The sequence below is a fragment of the Staurois parvus genome, unplaced genomic scaffold (assembly GCF_062004578.1).
Source record: "Staurois parvus isolate SC_StPar_1 unplaced genomic scaffold, SC_StPar_1.0 ptg000530l, whole genome shotgun sequence".
In the NCBI taxonomy this organism is placed as follows: domain Eukaryota; kingdom Metazoa; phylum Chordata; class Amphibia; order Anura; family Ranidae; genus Staurois; species Staurois parvus.
The window spans coordinates 1414809-1433279 of NW_028318326.1; the positions used below are offsets into that span (position 1 = coordinate 1414809).

The window sequence follows — 18471 nt, forward strand, 5'->3', positions numbered from 1 at the left end:
AGAGAAGTGTGGGAATACCTTTTTTTTTTTTTAAATCATACTTCCCTAGGTGGATGCAGTATCAGTCCCCCACAGGCGCTAAGGTTGAGAATTCAGCAATCACATGATCGCTGAGTTCTCACAGCTGCTCTGAGCAGAGAGGTGTGACTGTCAGCCAGGGGCGGACTGACAACTCATGGGGTCCCCAGGCAATAGGGGATCATGGGGCCCCCGTGTCCTTGCCCACACCCAAAAAAGCCTATGAAAAAGCCAATAAAAAGGTACCAGGGGCATCTCATGGGGCCCCCTACTGACCACGGGCCCGCCGGCAGTGCCTGAGTGCTCGAATGGCCAGTCCGCCCCTGCTGTCAGCACTGTCTGCTCTCACCCCCCTTCCCCCCTGCTCACTGGAGCGCTGGGCTATGGAGGGGGAGGGTGCGGCTGGCTCAGGCTCTAAGCTCTGGGGTGGATCCCGACTTTAAAGTCGGGATCTTTCCCAGCCTGGATCGGCTGAGTGATATCAGCCGACAATGAGCTTCAGCTCACTGTCAGCTGAAAACAGGTCACAGGAGTGCAGAAAAAACTCCTGCTCAAAGAACTTTGGCTGTACTTCTCCTTTAATTGGTTGAGATAAGCCATTTAGAACCGGTTCACACCATGCCTGAATCACACAGGAATGCACTGTGCTGAGTAAGACATTTATCCTAAAAAGAAAAAATAAACTGTTGCTGTAACTGCTTAACAGGTGTTAGCTGTAGTTCTGCATTAATGTTTTAGACAAGCCATCTAAATCTGCCAGTTCTTCCAACACTACCCTCTCCCCAGTTTGACAAAGCTGCTGTCCAAAGGTATATTCATTGCTGCTCCATCCGGAATGGACACACCGTAGGGCTGGAATTCTGTTACTGTCTAGATCACTTACTGAAAATAAATCTAAAAAAGCAAAAAAAAAATAAACAGAAAAATAACTGACTTACTAGTCAAATCAACAGGTGAAAATAAAGGGGAAAAAAAGCATAAACATGAAAACGAATTTAACCATTACATCTAAGAAATGGAAAGCTGCAATATATTATAATATTGCTTTCTGGTTTATTACCATTTTATTGGTAAATATTTCAGAAAAGGCAGATTTTGTTATTTTACCTCTTAATGGGCTATTCATTTTTATCTTACCTGCTTGACATGAGCATATTATGAAAAATTAAAAAACATATAAAATATATATAACCCTAACAATTAAAGCATATGTATGATCAAAACTTATAACCATTATATTAATTTCCACATTCAATTTTAGTTATTTCTAGCCTACTCCTAATATACGGAAGGATCTTAAAGCATGTAAACTTAAAGTGGTTGTAAAGGGTGAAGGTTTTTTACCTTCCTGCATTCTATACAGAAAGGTAAAAAAGCTTCTGTGTGCTGCTCCTCCCCATAGCCCCCCTAAAACTCACCTGAGCCCCCTCTCAGTCCAGCGATGTGCACAGGAGCCTCAGCTGTCCATGGTCTCTCTCTCTCCTCATTGGCTCCCACTGCTGTCAATCACAGCCAGTGAGCCAATGAAGAGAGAGCAGAGGGCGGGGCCGAACTGTGGATCTATGTATCTTATGGATGCATAGTGCAGGGCTCAGCAGCGAGCAGGTGCCCAGTGCTCATTTACACCTGCCTACATCCAATCCGATCTTATCCGCTAAAAACAGATGATGCGGATCTGTTTGGATCCGAACGGATCACATGGCAGTCGGGTGTAAACGAGCAGGTGGTCCGTTTACATCCAACTGCCCTTAGAAGACAGTGTCCACTCTGCATAAGCGGAGCAGACACAGACCAGCCATCAGCCTGCTCAGACAGATTCCCCTGCTGAACAAGCAGTCTCCAACGGAGCTCGCCCCTTGTGGAAGGGGCCTAAGGCAGCCACCACATCTAAACACTGGTAAGCTGCAACATATTAAATTATTGTTCTTTATCATCATAGATCCTAAAAGCTCACAACAAAAACTCTGACGTCAGGCTTAAGTAGTTTTCCAACAGGCTAGAAACACAGTAGAGGACTGGCAGGATGCCAAGATCTGCTCTCACTAGGATTTCAGTTTGTGCATTGTGAAATTTGAAAATTAACTTCTCCACAATACTTACAGAGGTGAATGTAGGTGAACAAGGTGGCTTGTTTAAAGTGCTTTTACTACTTGTCCCATAAAGATAAAAGTCTTTATTGTGAATAATCTAAAAACAGATTCTTACACAAGGCCAAATCGCAATCTGTCAGCTCCTTCATGCTTTTTTTCCTTATCTTTAATCATTTTCTGTTACAATGGACACTTATGGATCTTTCTTTCTGTATCCCCCCCCCCTCCCCAAGGACTCAAGGAATGGGTAATCATATGGGGATTTTCAGTGATACTGGCCACTTCTGACCTGTCTTTTTGAAAATTATGGTGCTGTGCCTGTCATGCTAATGCTTTGCTTCAGTGCATTATGATTCATTGATCCAGAACCCAGAAAAAGTGTTCCATTTTCTCCTTTTCTTGCTGCATACTTGTCCTGGGTCTGTGATTCACAATTACTGATGTCAGGTCTGCATTTTTATTATGGCTGATATACTTTAAGGATTGTTCCCCTTTTATCATAGAAAATAGTACAATATCCAGTTGCCGACCATGCACTCTAGTTTTACTGCTACAATGTGGGCCAGCTGTGCAGAATCATGTATATATACGTGATTTTGCATCTCTGGCCAGAGGGCACGTGAGCTCGCCCCCATGACCTGGCTGTGGTGACACTGGCTCCAGCAATATGCTGCTCACCAGGTCCTGGCCAATGATTTGTTGCTGATCAGCAGAGCAATTGACAAGAGAGGACAGGAGAGAGCCCTGTGGTGGTAAACAAAGCAGGGAATAAAAATCATCACATCTCTCAGGAAAAGCACCACACAGTCAACACAATAACACATGCTAGGCACACAGTTAACCCCCTTGATTTTCCTAGATGTTAACCCCTTCCCAGCCAATGTCAGTCATACAGTGAGTGTATATTTTAGCACTGTATTAGTGTCATTGGTGATGTCAGTCTCAGTCAGTGCCCACAAAGCATCAGTTAGTGTCAGATTGACCTCCGCACTATCACAGTCCCGCTATAAGTCACTGATAAAAAATAAAAATTCCAATATAAATATCATAGTTTGTAAATGCTATAACTTTCCCACAAACTAATCAATATATAGTTAAGACATGTAACAGAATACAGTTTGGCCTACATTTATGAAGAAATTAGATTTTTTAATTTTTTTTTTAATATGTTTTATAGCAGAAAGTATTAGAATATATATATAATTTTTTTTTGCAATATATGGTAATTTTTTTTTCTTATATAATTAAAAATAAAAGACCCAGTGGTGATCAAATACCACCAAAAGAAAGTTGTATTTGTGTGGAAAAAATTACATAAATTTCATTTGGGTACAGTGTTGCATGACCACACAATTTTCAGTTAAACTAGTGCAGTGGCGTACAGCAAAAAATGGCCTGATCATGAAGGGAGTCAAACCTTCCGGAGCTAAAGTGGATATATTAAATCAAAAAGGTTCTGTTTTCAGTGCAATTATGGTATTACAGCAGTATTAAACCAAAACCAAAAATTTTATATATTGCAGCTTAGCAATCATTACATTTGGTAGCTGCATTAGTTTTCTTTTATTTGGCTTTTTCACCTGATGATCTGGTCTGTAACACATTTCCTGTATTATTGAAACAAAACTCTGGATGAATGAGCACAGGAAGAACAGCAGGCAGCAGAATTGGTTGAATTGGATGATCTGGTCTGTAACAGACCTCCTGTATTAGTGAAACAAAACTTTGGATGAATGTGCACAGGAAGAACAGCAGACAGCAGAATTGGATGAATGAGCACAGGAAGAAGAGCAGACAGCGGATTTGTCAGTCTGGGGGGAGTGGAGTGTTAAATGTATTAGCAGATTTATAAACAGTAACAAATTGAAGCCAAATTCCAGCTCACACTTTTATAATCAGTTACAACAAGCAGTTTTTCTTTCCTTTTGGGATAAAAGTTTGAATAAATACAAACGGATCATTTTACCACCCCTGCCGGTGTTAAATGGTTTGTCTCATCATGTATGCTGATACTTTCTGATGAAGAGCTTGAACTTTTGAAAAACAACGGACTTGCCGGTTGGATCACCAGATGAAAATAATAAAAGCCCAAAAAAGAAAATGAAAGCAGCTATCACATCTAAGGATTGGTAAGTTGCAAGGTTATCAATGTTTGCTTTTGAGTTTAATACTGCTTTAATGCAAGCAGACCTCTCTTCTCTTATTCAAATTGATGACAGATGCCAGTCTATTATTGACCAATGTAAACAGATATTGTCAGTCATGGAAAATGTAAATGATGTGCTTAAATTGTATCATTATGTCACAAAGAGCTGTCCAAGGTTAAAAAAAAGAACAGCTACAAAGTCAAATCTGATGCAAAATTATAATTATCAGGCTTAACAGAGCAAATTACAGGCATGTAAATTAAATATAGATAAAGAAAAGTGCATGTGAATAAATGTAAAACTACCTTGTTAAAAATGTCTCTAATCATTCAGCTAAAAGAATCATTTAAGGATCTAAAGAAAAAGTTTAACAACCTAAAATTCAACTACACAAAAAAAGCGGATAAAGGAAGGAATCTGAAAGTAATTAAAAATCAGCTACAGCAAGTTGAAATGTATGCAGAAAGAATTCAGGTAAGTGCTGTGAAACAGCTGCCAACATTGTGCTATTTTTTCCAATACAATTACACATTTGTAAGTTTAATGATGCAAATAACAGTTTCAGATATAATTGGGACTGTTTTCTTGTTAGAGCCCTGCAGTCTAGGAACAGAATATTAAGTGTCATAAAATGTACTGGGAGCTGTATACCACGACAAGAAAATTATCGATCAAGCATAACAATGTAATAATGAAAATGCACATAATAATGTCATTACTAGCAGTGCATATTCAGTAAAGATACTGCATACCTGGAATTTGTGTGCTCTGCTGTAGCAGGGCTATGACTTTCTGCAATGGTCAAAAGCATACAGGAAATTAAAGTGACACTAAATTATATCCTTATTTTCCAAAAATAATTTGCACACATCCACTACCTAAAACGGAACTTTCCCCGTAACAACTTGATAAAAAATAACGTTCTTTAGCAGGGATCATACATTCCACAATAATAATTATGCTTTCAAAATTAGTGTGCACTGTGAATTGCCTCCAGCATTGCTCCTGTTTCTTCTTGCTGGAGACTGCCATTTTGCTGAAGTCCAGAGCCCCTGAGCAGCAGTAAATCTTTAGGCTGTCAGAAGATTGGCCTCTACAAGTTCGGCATAGTGTCTAAAAATAGAGGAACCCCCCCCCCCCCCCATTCCACTTGTTTGGAATGGGCAGTATACTTTGGTAGCAGTCATGTGCACTGCTATATTCACACTTTGCATCCCATAGTGCATAATTCATAGCCCATAGTCCATCTCAGGACGAAGCAAGAGAGGGTGGCTACATACCTACATACATTGCGGCTATTGAGAATAAATGTAGCCACACTCTAACCGGAAGTTTGGTCGGAACAGCAAAAAAAAGGATTCTGGAGATTTGGAGAAGGCTGGGAGCAAAAGAGGATACTGTTCTGAGATAAGAATACGTACTTAAATAGAATTTTCTTTTTTTAAATGACAGTTTAGTGTTCTTTTATTCTGGATCATTAAAAAAATAAACCATATGGTTTCTGCATGTTTTATGACCATAATGATTGTAGGGCCCCCCTCTTCCTGAATGTTTTCAATTTACACAAGTCAGACACTGGATTGCTTTCTTTGAGACAATGGTCTTTCTACTTTACTGACCATTTTTGAACACACCTGTCATTATAACCCCCTGGCTTTCAAACTCATCTCCTTAGTATATTCCAAATTCAATCACCTATCTGTACTAACTGATCATACAGTACCTACAGTCAGGTCCATAAATATTGGGACATCGACACAATTCTAACATTTGTGGCTCTATACACCACCACAATGGATTTGAAATGAAACGAACAAGATGTGCTTTAACTGCAGACTGTCAGCTTTAATTTGAGGGTATTTACATCCAAATCAGGTGAACTGTGTAGGAATTACAACAGTTTGCATATGTGCCTCCCACTTGTTAAGGGACCAAAAGTAATGGGACAGAATAATAATCATGAATCAAACTTTCAATTTTTAATACTTGGTTGCAAATCCTTTGCAGTCAATTACAGCCTGAAGTCTGGAACGCATAGACATCACCAGACGCTGGGTTTCATCCCTGGTGATGCTCTGCCAGGCCTCTACTGCAACTGTCTTCAGTTCCTGCTTGTTCTTGGGGCATTTTCCCTTCAGTTTTGTCTTCAGCAAGTGAAACGCATGCTCAATCGGATTCACGTCAGGTGATTGACTTGGCCATTGCATAACATTCTAGTTCTTTCCCTTAAAAAACTCTTTGGTTGCTTTTTCAGTATGCTTTGGGTCATTGTCCATCTGCACTGTGAAGCGGCGTCGAAGCATTTGGCTGAATATGAGCAGATAATATTGCCTGAAACACTTCAGAATTCATCCTGCTGCTTTTGTCAGCAGTCACATCATCAATAAATACAAGAGAAGCAGTTCCATTGGCAGCCATACATGCCCACGCCATGACAGTACCACCACCATGCTTCACTGATGAGGTGGTATGCTTAGGATCATGAGCAGTTCCTTTCTTTCTCTATACTCTTCTCTTCCCATCACTCTGGTACAAGTTGATCTCGGTCTCATCTGTCCATAGGATGTTGTTCCAGAACTGTGAAGGCTTTTTTAGATGTTGTTTGGCAAACTCTGATCTGGCCTTCCTGTTTTTGGGGCTCACCAATGGTTTCCATCTTGTGGTGAACCCTCTGTATTCACTCTGGTGAAGTCTTCTCTTGATTGCTGACTTTGACACACATACACCTACCTCCTGGAGAGTGTTCTTGATCTGGCCAACTATTGTGAAGGGTGTTTTCTTCACCAGGGAAAGAATTCTTCGGTCATCCACCACAGTTGTTTTCCGTAGTCTTCCGGGTCTTTTGGTGTTGCTGAGCTCACTGGTGCGTTCCTTCTTTTTAAGAATGTTCCAAACAGTTGTTTTGGCCACGCCTAATGTTTTTGCTATCTCTCTGATGGGTTTGTTTTGTTTTTTCAGCCTAATGATGGCTTGCTTCACTGATAGTGACAGCTCTTTGGATCTCATCTTGAGAGTTGACAGCAACAGATTCCAAATGCAAATAGCACACTTGAAATGAACTCTGGACCGTTTATCTGCTCATTGTAATTGGGATAATGAGGAAATATCACACACCTGGCCATGGAACAGCTGAGAAGCCAATTGTCCCATTACTTTTGGTCCCTTAACAAGTGGGAGGCACATATGCAAACTGTTTTAATTCCTACACCGTTCACCTAATTTGGATGTAAATACCCTCAAATTAAAGCTGACAGTCTGCAGTTAAAGCACATCTTGTTCGTTTCATTTCAAATCCATTGTGGTGGTGTATAGAGCCAAAAATGTTAGAATTGTGTCGATGTCCCAATATTTATGGACCTGACTGTATGTAGCAAAATGGGAGGAAGAATTAAAGCTCATAAATCTGCAAAAGACTGGCAAACCCCCTGGTCCACTACAGCTTCCTACACTATCAATTTTACTACTCTTGAATCGGCCTAATAACAAGGTGATATCTGGTCCCATCCAGACTGGCCCATATATTTCCTGGCCATGCGGAATTATGCCTTAGGTAATGCCACACTGTCAGTAACATTCTTCATATATGGTGGACCTGCCCATTGCTGGATTCATTCTTCACCAGGGTTTTCTCACTCCTATGCACAATAGTCAGAGTCCAAACCCCTAAGGACCCTTGGCTAGCCTCCAGGTATTACTAAATATCAGTTTAAACTGGTCCATTTTGTTTTACTGGCCTATAAGCTAACAATTTCCAAAGCATGGAAAAAGCAATTTACTAGCTTAAGGGCTAATGTGTGTAGGCAATTGTTCTCTGTAAAGTACTGCGTAAGGTGTCATCAAGCTAGATAAATCGGTGTAGCTCGTCACTTTTACATTTGAGCCCCACATCTGTGCACTGGTGTTTGGGGACCCTAGATGGCTTTTTTCTATTGTCCCCTTGTACCTTAAACAGGGCTTCCAAGAGATTTCAAATGAATATCTTGGTGAACAAAATATTTGTATGAGCCCATTCAGGGTCGTGACACATATGGTATATATCTCTAAAATAAACAGATGACTAAGCAATGACTGTACCAAGCGGTCCAGTACAGGTAAACAATGCATTTGTGACCTGCATTTGGGATGTCATTAACTTAACATTAACACCCCCTGTGGATTGCAACTGCAAATACAGTGTGGGAAACACTCACACAACATGGGTTTCCTGCACTGCGTTCTGATGTGAACAGACACTTAAAATCGACCGAACCAGGAGGGAAATCAGATGTAGCCAGTGTTTCTGTATTCAGGCAGCCACTGGTGCAGTGGCTATCTGAATACAATAGTGTGAATGGATTATTTTAGTAAATCTAAAGCAGTTAAAGCAAAGTGTAATATGTATGGCCCAATTCCAGAAGACATTTGACATGATTTTATCTGCTGGTCTTTGGAAATTGTATACAGGTCATTCAACTGACACTGTAATACAAGAGACCTAAAAAATACTCCTTAATTGGGGATACTCAGGATCAGGGGCGGACTGACAACTCATGGGGCCCCCAGGCAATAGGGGATCATGGGGCCCCTGTGTCCTTGCCCAAACTCAAAAAAGCCTATGACCTATGGCCCCCTACTGACCCCGGGCCCTCGGGCCTGGCCCGAGTTTCCAAATGGTCAGTCCGCCCCTGCTCAGGATACAGTGAAGTAGCTTACATTTTTAAAAGCTCAAGCTTGTGAATTCTCATTGTGTACCTAAGTTTATTATTTATTCAATTCCACCTTTACAAATCTGACATATCTGAAAATGACACTAGTAGAACCGATGTTTGTTATGGAAATTTCCATTTACAAAGTTGCTATACAGAGAATCAGAAGTTGATTTACCTAAATAGAAGAGGTCGTTCACCTATTCATCTTGCTAAATAACTAGTCTCTACTGTATATTTAGTAAATCAGCACCCATGCGGTGCTAGTGTGTATTATACATTTTCCAATTAGAGGAAGCAGTAAATGTGTTTACAACGTCCTTCCCTCTTCAATGAGAAAATAGAAGGTTTGTGCAGAGATTCAGATATATTGGAAAATCTCTGCGATAAAGTAGTGCACATTTGCTGCTATTGCATCCTATGGTAGCTCTATATGGCCCAGTCTGCACCCACATATCTAATTGGATCATCAAAAGGGGTTTAGGTAAGCCATTTTTTCCCTCTATTAATAGAATGTAATTTCCAGCAGACAGAGCTGCCTTCAGTCTCTGCTGTTACAGGCCAACAAACCTGTTCCCTCACTATCAATAAACTGTGACAACTGAAGTGACAGCCATGGATGAAATAGGACATAAAGCAGTTAAATAATACCATTCACCAGTTAATTATAACATGTAAGCTTTTAAATCCACTACAGCACACATCTAATGCTCATTTTTGATACTCCTCAATAAATGACTTATACAGCATGTACAAGTGCACCGTGTTTTCATATAGCCAGAGCCAGGAAATTATAAGTGAACGTCACAACATGTGCCAAAAGCCCATTTTTGGCATTTTTATATACAAACACTCAAGATTCTTTAGCAAGCCATAGATATTTTTAAAGGTTCATATTTTAAATTGATTTAATTAGTTAATACTTACTATTATTTAAATTTGGCTTTTAAAGCACCATTATCACAAATAAAACCCTACCAGCTAGTAATTATGATGATTAAAATCATTTTTTGTACACTGGCAATTGTTTCTCATGAATTTTATATGTATTTGTAGGTTTTAAAGAAGAAAATTGATAGTTTAGAAAAGAAAGTAGGCACAGAACCCCAGAAAACTGCTAATATTTGTGAAGCAATTTGTGAACTGCAGAAACATGTTAGTGAATTTAATAGTGTGGTGCAAGATTACAAAGTCTACCTTGAAATGGCTGAAGACCTACAACATGTAATGGAGGAGGTAAGGAGTGTTTTGATGTTTCTATAACATTTAAAGGGTCAGTTCACCCCAAACTGATATATCAGGTTTGGGTCTATGCTAGTGTGTTGACTTCTCCAGTAGTGTCCAGCCTCGTATACCACTTAGGGACATTGGCAGCAAGATCTTTGCTTTGTGCTTCCACATCTGTCCAGCTGCTGCAGCCGTTATGAGGGAGTGACTCTTTCGCTTTGATTTTTCACTTTTCGCATGACAGAAGTCAGCAACAGCAAACTGATCTCCCACAACTGCAGCTGCATCAGGGTAGTAGGAACTTCAGGGGCTGATCTCTCTGCCAGTGTCCACAAGAGACAAAAGTTGGCGGAAATTCACCTTACTAGCATCCAACAAAAATACTACTCTTCATTGTGCATTCTGATTCAAACAAACTAGCAATAACCTCTAACAAAATATATTATTCATGTCTTTTTAATAAAAGAGTCAGTTTTGGTGTGAAGAAGCCTGTGCAACAGTTGTGCGAGTGGGACGTTACTCTGCAGAATGTAAAACCAAGGAAGCAGTAGAGGTACTTTTAAAGCAGTTTAACAAGTTTGTGGAGCCTACACTACCACAGCAGGAAGAGAGAATACAGCAGATGATCAACATTGCAAAACATATTTATGGTAAGAATTTTATACTTTCTAGGGTTCAAATATTTAAGCCTTGTGGACTTGGCAAAGAAAAAACCTTTCTGTGCCCCCACAAGTTCAGCTAGATCTTTATAAAGGTTCTGACTACTATTTCTATATAAAAATCTAACGTTGGACCATATACTGTATATATATAGCATCCTCCTAGATGCTAGGTTTAGTAAATTTAGTTACTGGCTCACTGTAATCAGTTGAGCAGCATTCGATTACTTTGGTCTGTTTTGTGTTTCAGTGGCTGCAGGGTTGGCTGCTTCTTCCTGTCTGTCTGGAGGGTTCTGGAAGAAAATGGACTGGGTCAAATAAGCAGCAGAATATTTATGCAGCTCTCGCCAATCCCTGGGGAGTGGTGCCCAGTATGTGACTGGGAGGGATCATAATTTGCCAGAGGCTTTAAACAGAGGGGTTCTTATCCTAGAGGAGGAGATCCCAGACTGGAGGGCTGCTGTCCTTCTGGGCAGACCGGCCATAGTTCTGCTGCTTACCGAGGTCCCAGCTATGCTGGCAGGGGGACCTATTCTGCTGAAATTCATGGGATCTAACTGACAGGTTTGCTTTTGGAGATCTGGTCTGAAGAATTCACAGGAGAGGGTGTATGGAAGATAATGGAAGGAGGCATCCAATTACCTAAGGGCATTAGTGAGTACAGACCAGTGTGAGAGATTCCAGTGACCATGTTACCTAAAGGGACATTGTGTTTGGTGTGTCAGTATAGCTCAGCCCAATATTTGCTGCTGCAAGGACTGTGCTCAGACTCTTAGGAGGAAGATTAGTGTCCACAAGTTATTGCTTAAAGGATAAGTTCACCTTTTAGAAAAAAATAGTAAATGCACATTTTTTTGCAGGTAAAAAAATGTGCATTTATTATTTTTGTTTGCAGGAGCCTGTAAAGCATTGCACCAGTGATCAGAAGATTGCTGATGCCATGCAGGTCTCCTGCAGATCTGTCAGTATATCTGTTTGCTCGAACGGGATGTACGAGCAAGCGGATATAATGACTGGAAGAATCAATTAACTATCACGGCACTTCACAGCTGACAGCTAAGGCTGTCGGGACTTGTAGACTCTCATTCACAGATGACTGTGACTAAGTGATGTGGCCGTGTGGGCGGAGTCACGCACAATCGCGTTTTTTAAAACCCTTGCTAGCTGTCAAGGTGGGAATCGGGGGGGCAGGGGCCAGTCTGATCATAACATGTTACACCTTGAATATGGGTGTAACATGTTACGAAAGGTGAACTTATCCTTTAACATTGCTGGAGTATCCCACAGTTACCCTACACCCATCCACATTTAAGTTCTGCAATAATGCATTACAAAAGCATACTCCTTGACTGATTACTGAGACAAAAGCTTGACTGTGACTGTGCCTGTCTGTTGGTGCATCTACTGGGAAAGAACATTGCAACCTAAACAGCTGACTCCTTCAGTATAGACACACACACTCTCTCTATTGCTTCATTGCACATTGTTATCAAACACTGTACACATGGGTACATGATGAGAGGCCTGGGGTATGGCCTCATCAATAGGCTGCTTTCCCGTCATTGACCTATCACTGCTTGGGATGGGAGGTGACTGTAGGATGGGTTAGTACCAATATTTTGATTTCAGGAAGAGAAAGAAGATGAATAATGTTTTGTATATATTAACAGGAGCGGAAGACGGTGTGAAGTATATTGAGAAGATATTAGTAAAACACAAGGAAGCCATAAACTCTGTGAATGATTTATGTATCTACCTGAAGGAGCTAGAAGAGAAGCTGGAGGTATGCTTAGGATGTTTTACTAGTAGTTTTACTATTTGGTGGAGCAAATCAGGATCACTTTAAACCGCAGGTGCAAAATAGAACAGCCATGCTGGCAGGAGAGGGGACCTGAACTTTCTCTGCTGTAGGTTCAGTTTGACTTAGAAGTCTTATCTCCACTGGGCATTGAAGGAGAAGTAGCACACTGATGAGCTCAGGTCTGGAATTGCAAAACACCTGAATGGGTTCTTCTGCTGCTTTTCCCTCCCTCCATTAGTTCTGCTGCACAGACTGTACAGTAGACTACATGAGGTAGATACTAAGTCAAATTTAGTTACTTACACTGTTTAATTTGAAGAAATACAGATAAATATATATTCATTATTACAGGTTTGCACTAATTATTGTCTATTACTCCTGCCTGGAGCTTTAAAGTGGTTCTTCACTCTAGAGAAAAAACAAATCCTTTAGCTGCTGACTTTTTGTAAAAGGACACTTACCTGTCCAATGATCCAACTCCATCCTCACCCAAAGCTATTCTTTACTGGTCTTGGGAGTTCCCAGCACTGGCTTCTTTAGTCTGGGAAGCCAACTGTGACAGCTTGCGGCTTCACAAGCAGCTTCCTACTGCACATGCTTGAGCCGCGCTGCACTTTGTGAATGATCCTGCAGCCTTCTGGGACCTGTGACTTGTCCCAGAAAGCTGCAGGCAAAGAGGGCGATCTGAGCGGAAGTGGGACCTGTCAAATCTAGGTACCCACTCCCCACACAAAAAATGATATCCCAAATATGGTAGAGGAGGGGGAGGAGGACTTAAAGTGGAACTTACCCTTTTGGATGAAGTTCCACTTTAAAGTGGAAGTAAATCCACTTTTGTATCTTTTAGCAACAGGTAAGCTTATAATAAAGCTTACAGTACCTGTATATAAAATGAACATCTCCTAAATGTGCACCGTTTAGGAGATATTTGCACATGCACTTTGAAGGAATGGCATATACGTGCCGTTCCTTCAGAGCACTGTGCCGTGGCCAGGGACTCCTGTGCGCATTCGCTGGAGTGACGTCATCGCGGCGCGGGCAGTCAGATGGCCGGAGCTCATGAAGGAAGACCAGGTGAAGATGGAACCCCTGTCAGTGCTGACAGTGCGCGGCTGGAGGGCTTCGTTTTAAGGTAAGTCTTTCATAATGTGCTAGTATGTGATGCATACTAGCACATTATGACATTACCTTGCAGGGGATTTATATTTTTATTTTCAATTTATGGTTTACTACCACTTTATGTCTATGGCTTAGATTAGGATGTTGATGTCCGTTTAGTCAGGTAATTAACAGGGACCATAACTAATAATAACTTTTGATTTTAAAAGATACAAGAGACAGATAGGTAAGCCATCTAGCATGGCATTTTTAAAAATAACATAAAACTGCTATAAAATATTGAAAACAGAGTATATGCTAATTTACAGTGCCCAAAAATAGTCCAATCCTGGCCTCAATCCATGGGCCAAATACATTGCTCAGGTGAGAACTGGACTATTTGGGGCACTCTAGTGTGTTGAAAACAAAGAGTTTAATGCTGGACAAATAGTTATCGCTTAAAGAGCTTTTCTTTTTTCCACTTCCTCTTGTCAAGGAAATTATACAAAATGCTCTGGGGCATGCAGGGCAGAGAGTAGGCAGATGTCTTTGGGTTTATGATTCTCTGGAAGATAACTGCCCATCTATGCCCAGGCTTGGTTAAATTTTATGACAATAATTCCTCTCTTTTTTCCTCAAAGGAACCACAGAAAGTTCCAGAAAATTCCATAAGCGAAGAACATGCGGAAACTACAGATCCTCTTTTGTCTGCCAAAGATGGTAGTATACTTGTAAATGCAGAATTACAGCCTGACTTGCTAGCAGAAGAAGCTGTATCTGGTGATGAATATGAGTGTATATCCCCTGACGACATCTCCTTGCCTCCGCTTGCTGAAACTCCCGAATCCAACCTGCCCCAGTCTGAGACAGAGCAGGACGAGCAGAATTGTTACAGCTCCCATAACATGCATGTCAGCTCGTACAGCTTGCAAATGCAAATAAATGCCAGCGGCAAGAGGCTGGTGGATGGCTCAGAAAGGCTAACACCTGTCGCTTACACTGACTTGTCGAGTCACAGGAGAGAAAAGACTTCCAATTATGTTGAGAGGTTCTGTTCTCCCACTGTTGGATACAAAACAGAATCTCCTTTTTCCCACCACTCGACAGTAGTCAATGAAACATGCTATTCCCTAAGTACCTCACCTGCCAAAGCAAAACCCAGCTACCACCTGATGAACGAAGTGCATGAAACTCATTTGCAGCGCCGTTCTGTTTATGAGAGCACGGAAAAAACAGAACAATTGCATGCTTCTGATAATACTGCTAGAGCTAAAGATAGGCTGCATGTTACCCCAGATGAATTCTCTGGTCTCATGTTTCAATCAGACACTGCCAAGACCTGCCAGAGGCATACAGTTACCCAAGAGGCGACTAAAAGTGTTTCAGAAAAGCACAGCAATGTTAGCCCAGCAGGTCAGAGCCCTGGGTTCAGCAAGCACCTGTCTAATGTCACTGTTAAGGAAGGCTCTCCAGTGACTCTGGAAGTTGAAGTTACCGGATATCCAGAGCCTACTCTAACCTGGTGGGTAGCCTATAATCAAGAAAAAATATAGTGTAAGAATTTTTGGAGCGCTCCTTTGATTACAGTGTTTATGTGTTTTGTGTGTTGCCATAACTTTCCTGAAACTAGCCTTCAGGGATCTTCCAATGGACAGACGGGTTTCTGTGACTATGCCACCATGGACTTTTTCTAGTATGTGCCACATTTTATGACTTGACACCCAACAACAAAAGAATCAGTAGGTTACATTTTTTTTATACATGGATCACACCTTGGTGGGTCTGAGGAGGTAGATCTTATCCAGTTAGCAATGGAGGGGATCATGTGGAAAGTTGAAAATCTTTTTAAAGCAAGACTAAATAAACAGAGATGATGTGTTCATGAAAAAAGGTATCATATGGTGCCAGAACATACTGCTCAATACACAATGACCTTGCAGCCACGCCAATGTAATTGTATAGAAGCCACTTTAATGGAATAAGCATACTCCTAACCTCCTGAGTTTGTACCGAACACCATTTTGCCAACTCCAGGCAATTTCATGTGGAGGGTGGCAGGGGCCAAGATCATGAAAATTCATGCTCTAAGAAAGTTCTTATTTGCAATTTGTAGGGCTAAGTAGCCTTCTGGATGAACAGAAGAGTAAATGAGCAATGTATCCTTGGCCCTATAGAGTGCATGCATTTATGTTCACATGTTGTATCTATTGTTTAGTCTAGCCATTGGTTCATTTAGGTTAAAAGAAATCCTTCCTTTTATTCCAAATGTGTGCACTTCCCATTTATTTGTTTTATTATTTTATGTCACACTACATTCCACAATTACATTTAATCCATAGTTTAGACTTGAAGATAACCTCCTAGACCACTGTGCAGTCAGTTCACAAAAGAATAAGGCATTAGGTGTTTTCATTCTCCTAAGCTATTTGTGCATTTTTACTATCTATTTTTGCAGCTCACTAAAGGAGTTATCACACAGATCAGATTTTGGGGTACTTTGCATGTAAAAGTCAATGCACTAACATTACTGCAAAGACTCAGCTCATTAAACTACCACCAACCACTCTCTGGTGGGAACTATAGTTCTATAAACTGTGTCTAAAGAGACACTGACATTTTTCCCTTAAAATAAAAAGAAATTAGGTTTGTAGTAACTGAATAGCTACTTCTTGTAAAAAAAAAGAGGCACCATTTATGACAGTAAACTGAACATTTTTTGTGAGACAGATATCATGTTGTACGAGCATTTACAGAAAAAAAGACACCAACAGATTAGTGAATTGATCCCATTTATCTTTTGCAATATTACATATGTAGTGTCAAACAGGACAAATGGTCACATTTTTAGAAATCAGATTTTGAAAAACATGTTTTCACATAGCTTTGCTGGGGTGATGAATAATTTATTATACTAGCCAATGGTTCATGTCAGAGCTCTTACAAAAGATATTGACATGTGATACACAGATTTTTAATAAAGGTTGTTATTTAATCAGCTATGTGTTATATTTTTGTTTCTTGCAAATATAAACAGATATGGTTATGAACATCTGCAAGGCTATGGGATTTCTCTGTACTTTACAGAAATTTCCTTCCACTTCCTTTCTTATCTTTAAGACAGGAAATAAAGGGAAATCTCCCCAGTGGAGATGCATATAGTAACTGAAACCTTTCATCATTGTCCAAATTTAAGAAAAGAAAGAATTTCTAGTTGAAATTGTATTGCGAAGAAAAAATCTGTCCATTTTGGTTAAGTCCTTGGGAGGGGTCCAATAGCTAGACTCCTTTGGGCACTGTTGGGCATTCTTGGCACTGTTGTGCACCTATACTGCAAAAAACTAGACAAACATTTAGGCCAAGTACTGGTCTTGCACTATATTTAATTTTTACAGGAATAAAAATGACACTTGCATGAAGAGCATGATGCACTTAACCTAAAGCCAATGAAAGTTGATATATCTGATGAAATAGCCAGAATCAGGAACTTCATGGAGGGGGTCATCCAAAGTGCCCACGAGTTCTAGCAAGAAGGCTAGAAGATTTTTTTACTCAGCCAGCATTCCCTGGGCAGACTCACGTTATAATCAACCAATCAATTTAAAAAAAATTGGAAGCAGAGTGTGTTTCACAGCAACCAATTGTGTTAGCATTTGCTAAACCAACTGAAGTTGCCTTTGCTAACTTGTTTTTAAAGATGCATATTCCTTATCTTTGCTTCACTACTTGTGTATCACTGACCTGGAACAAATAGGTGTATATTCAATAGAGACTAGTCAGAGGTGCAGCCTAGATCTAGCCAACCAAAGGTTTTGTTTGATTTCCCAAATCCCATATATGAAGGTAGAGTCTTTGTAAACCTATTCAGCATAATTTGATCATTTAACCTTGGCAAAAAAATTCAAATAATTTCTGGCCATGCAAATTGTGCAATGATTAATACATATGGATAACTTAACCTTTAACATCTAGTATACAGAAAAAGTGAGCGCTACTAATAGAAATTCAAGTGAGCAGCTATTAGCACTAAAGATGATCACAACCACCTTTGATATAAATAAAATAAGCAAAGTGCAGCGCTACAGGACAATTTGAGAAGTTCGATCTCCAAAAAGTTCGATCAAAGAATTGATCTAAACACACACATAAATGTTCATAGGATCAAGCAAATGATAAATGAACACAGCTAAAATCGGATCCGGGAAATGGCAGGAATGCGCACTCACCGACCGCACATAGGAAATGCGCGTTTTATTATGTATCCAATCAAACGAGTACCGATATCCCACAGGGAGAGATGTCCTCAAACGATCTGCTCGGCTAATATGGTCTCCTTTTAACCCTTTCTTTATCAATAAATATTGGATATACTACACTATGGGTACTTTTCCATTTTTTACCCCCCACTGAGGGGTCGGCAGACACAGCTACATATCACCCAGAGGAGGGATACCTGCACCTGGAAGGGACGTGTGCCGTGAGTGATCCATTCCAAACTAAGGAGACCATATTAGCCGAGCAGATCGTTTGAGGACATCTCTCCCTGTGGGATATCGGTACTCGTTTGATTGGATACATAATAAAACGCGCATTTCCTATGTGCGGTCGGAGAGTGCGCATTCCTGCCATTTCCCGGATCCGATTTTAGCTGTGTTCATTTATCATTTGCTTGATCCTATGAACATTTATGTGTGTGTTTAGATCAATTCTTTGATCGAACTTTTTGGAGATCGAACTTCTCAAATTGTC

General features: G+C 40.4%; 1 protein-coding gene and 1 long non-coding RNA gene across 9 annotated transcripts in view; one reads left to right on the plus strand and one right to left on the minus strand.

Moving 5' to 3' along the window:
- The window catches only part of LOC149451568 (uncharacterized), a 292180-nt gene extending 273994 nt beyond the window's left edge, over positions 1 to 18186 (minus strand). For 5 of the 7 annotated variants that reach the window (XR_016315014.1, XR_016315009.1, XR_016315013.1 and 2 more), the window contains exon 1: positions 13089 to 13270. This is a non-coding gene — a long non-coding RNA (uncharacterized LOC149451568). Of the gene's footprint in view, positions 1 to 13088; positions 13271 to 17948 lie in introns of those variants that run through there. The other 2 variants (XR_016315012.1, XR_016315007.1) reach the window with 1 other exon arrangement.
- Positions 1 to 18471, plus strand: part of CCDC141 (coiled-coil domain containing 141) — a 218145-nt gene that overhangs the window by 189474 nt on the left and 10200 nt on the right. The window contains exons 18-23 of one of the 2 annotated variants that reach the window (XM_089690384.1): positions 4589 to 4729; positions 9997 to 10176; positions 10634 to 10817; positions 12497 to 12609; positions 14367 to 14445; positions 15052 to 15247. In XM_089690384.1, coding sequence (XP_089546510.1) covers positions 4589 to 4729; positions 9997 to 10176; positions 10634 to 10817; positions 12497 to 12609; positions 14367 to 14445; positions 15052 to 15247 — 893 coding nt within the window. Of the gene's footprint in view, positions 1 to 4588; positions 4730 to 9996; positions 10177 to 10633; positions 10818 to 12496; positions 12610 to 14366; positions 15248 to 18471 lie in introns of both variants that reach the window. The other variant, XM_089690383.1, reaches the window with a different exon arrangement.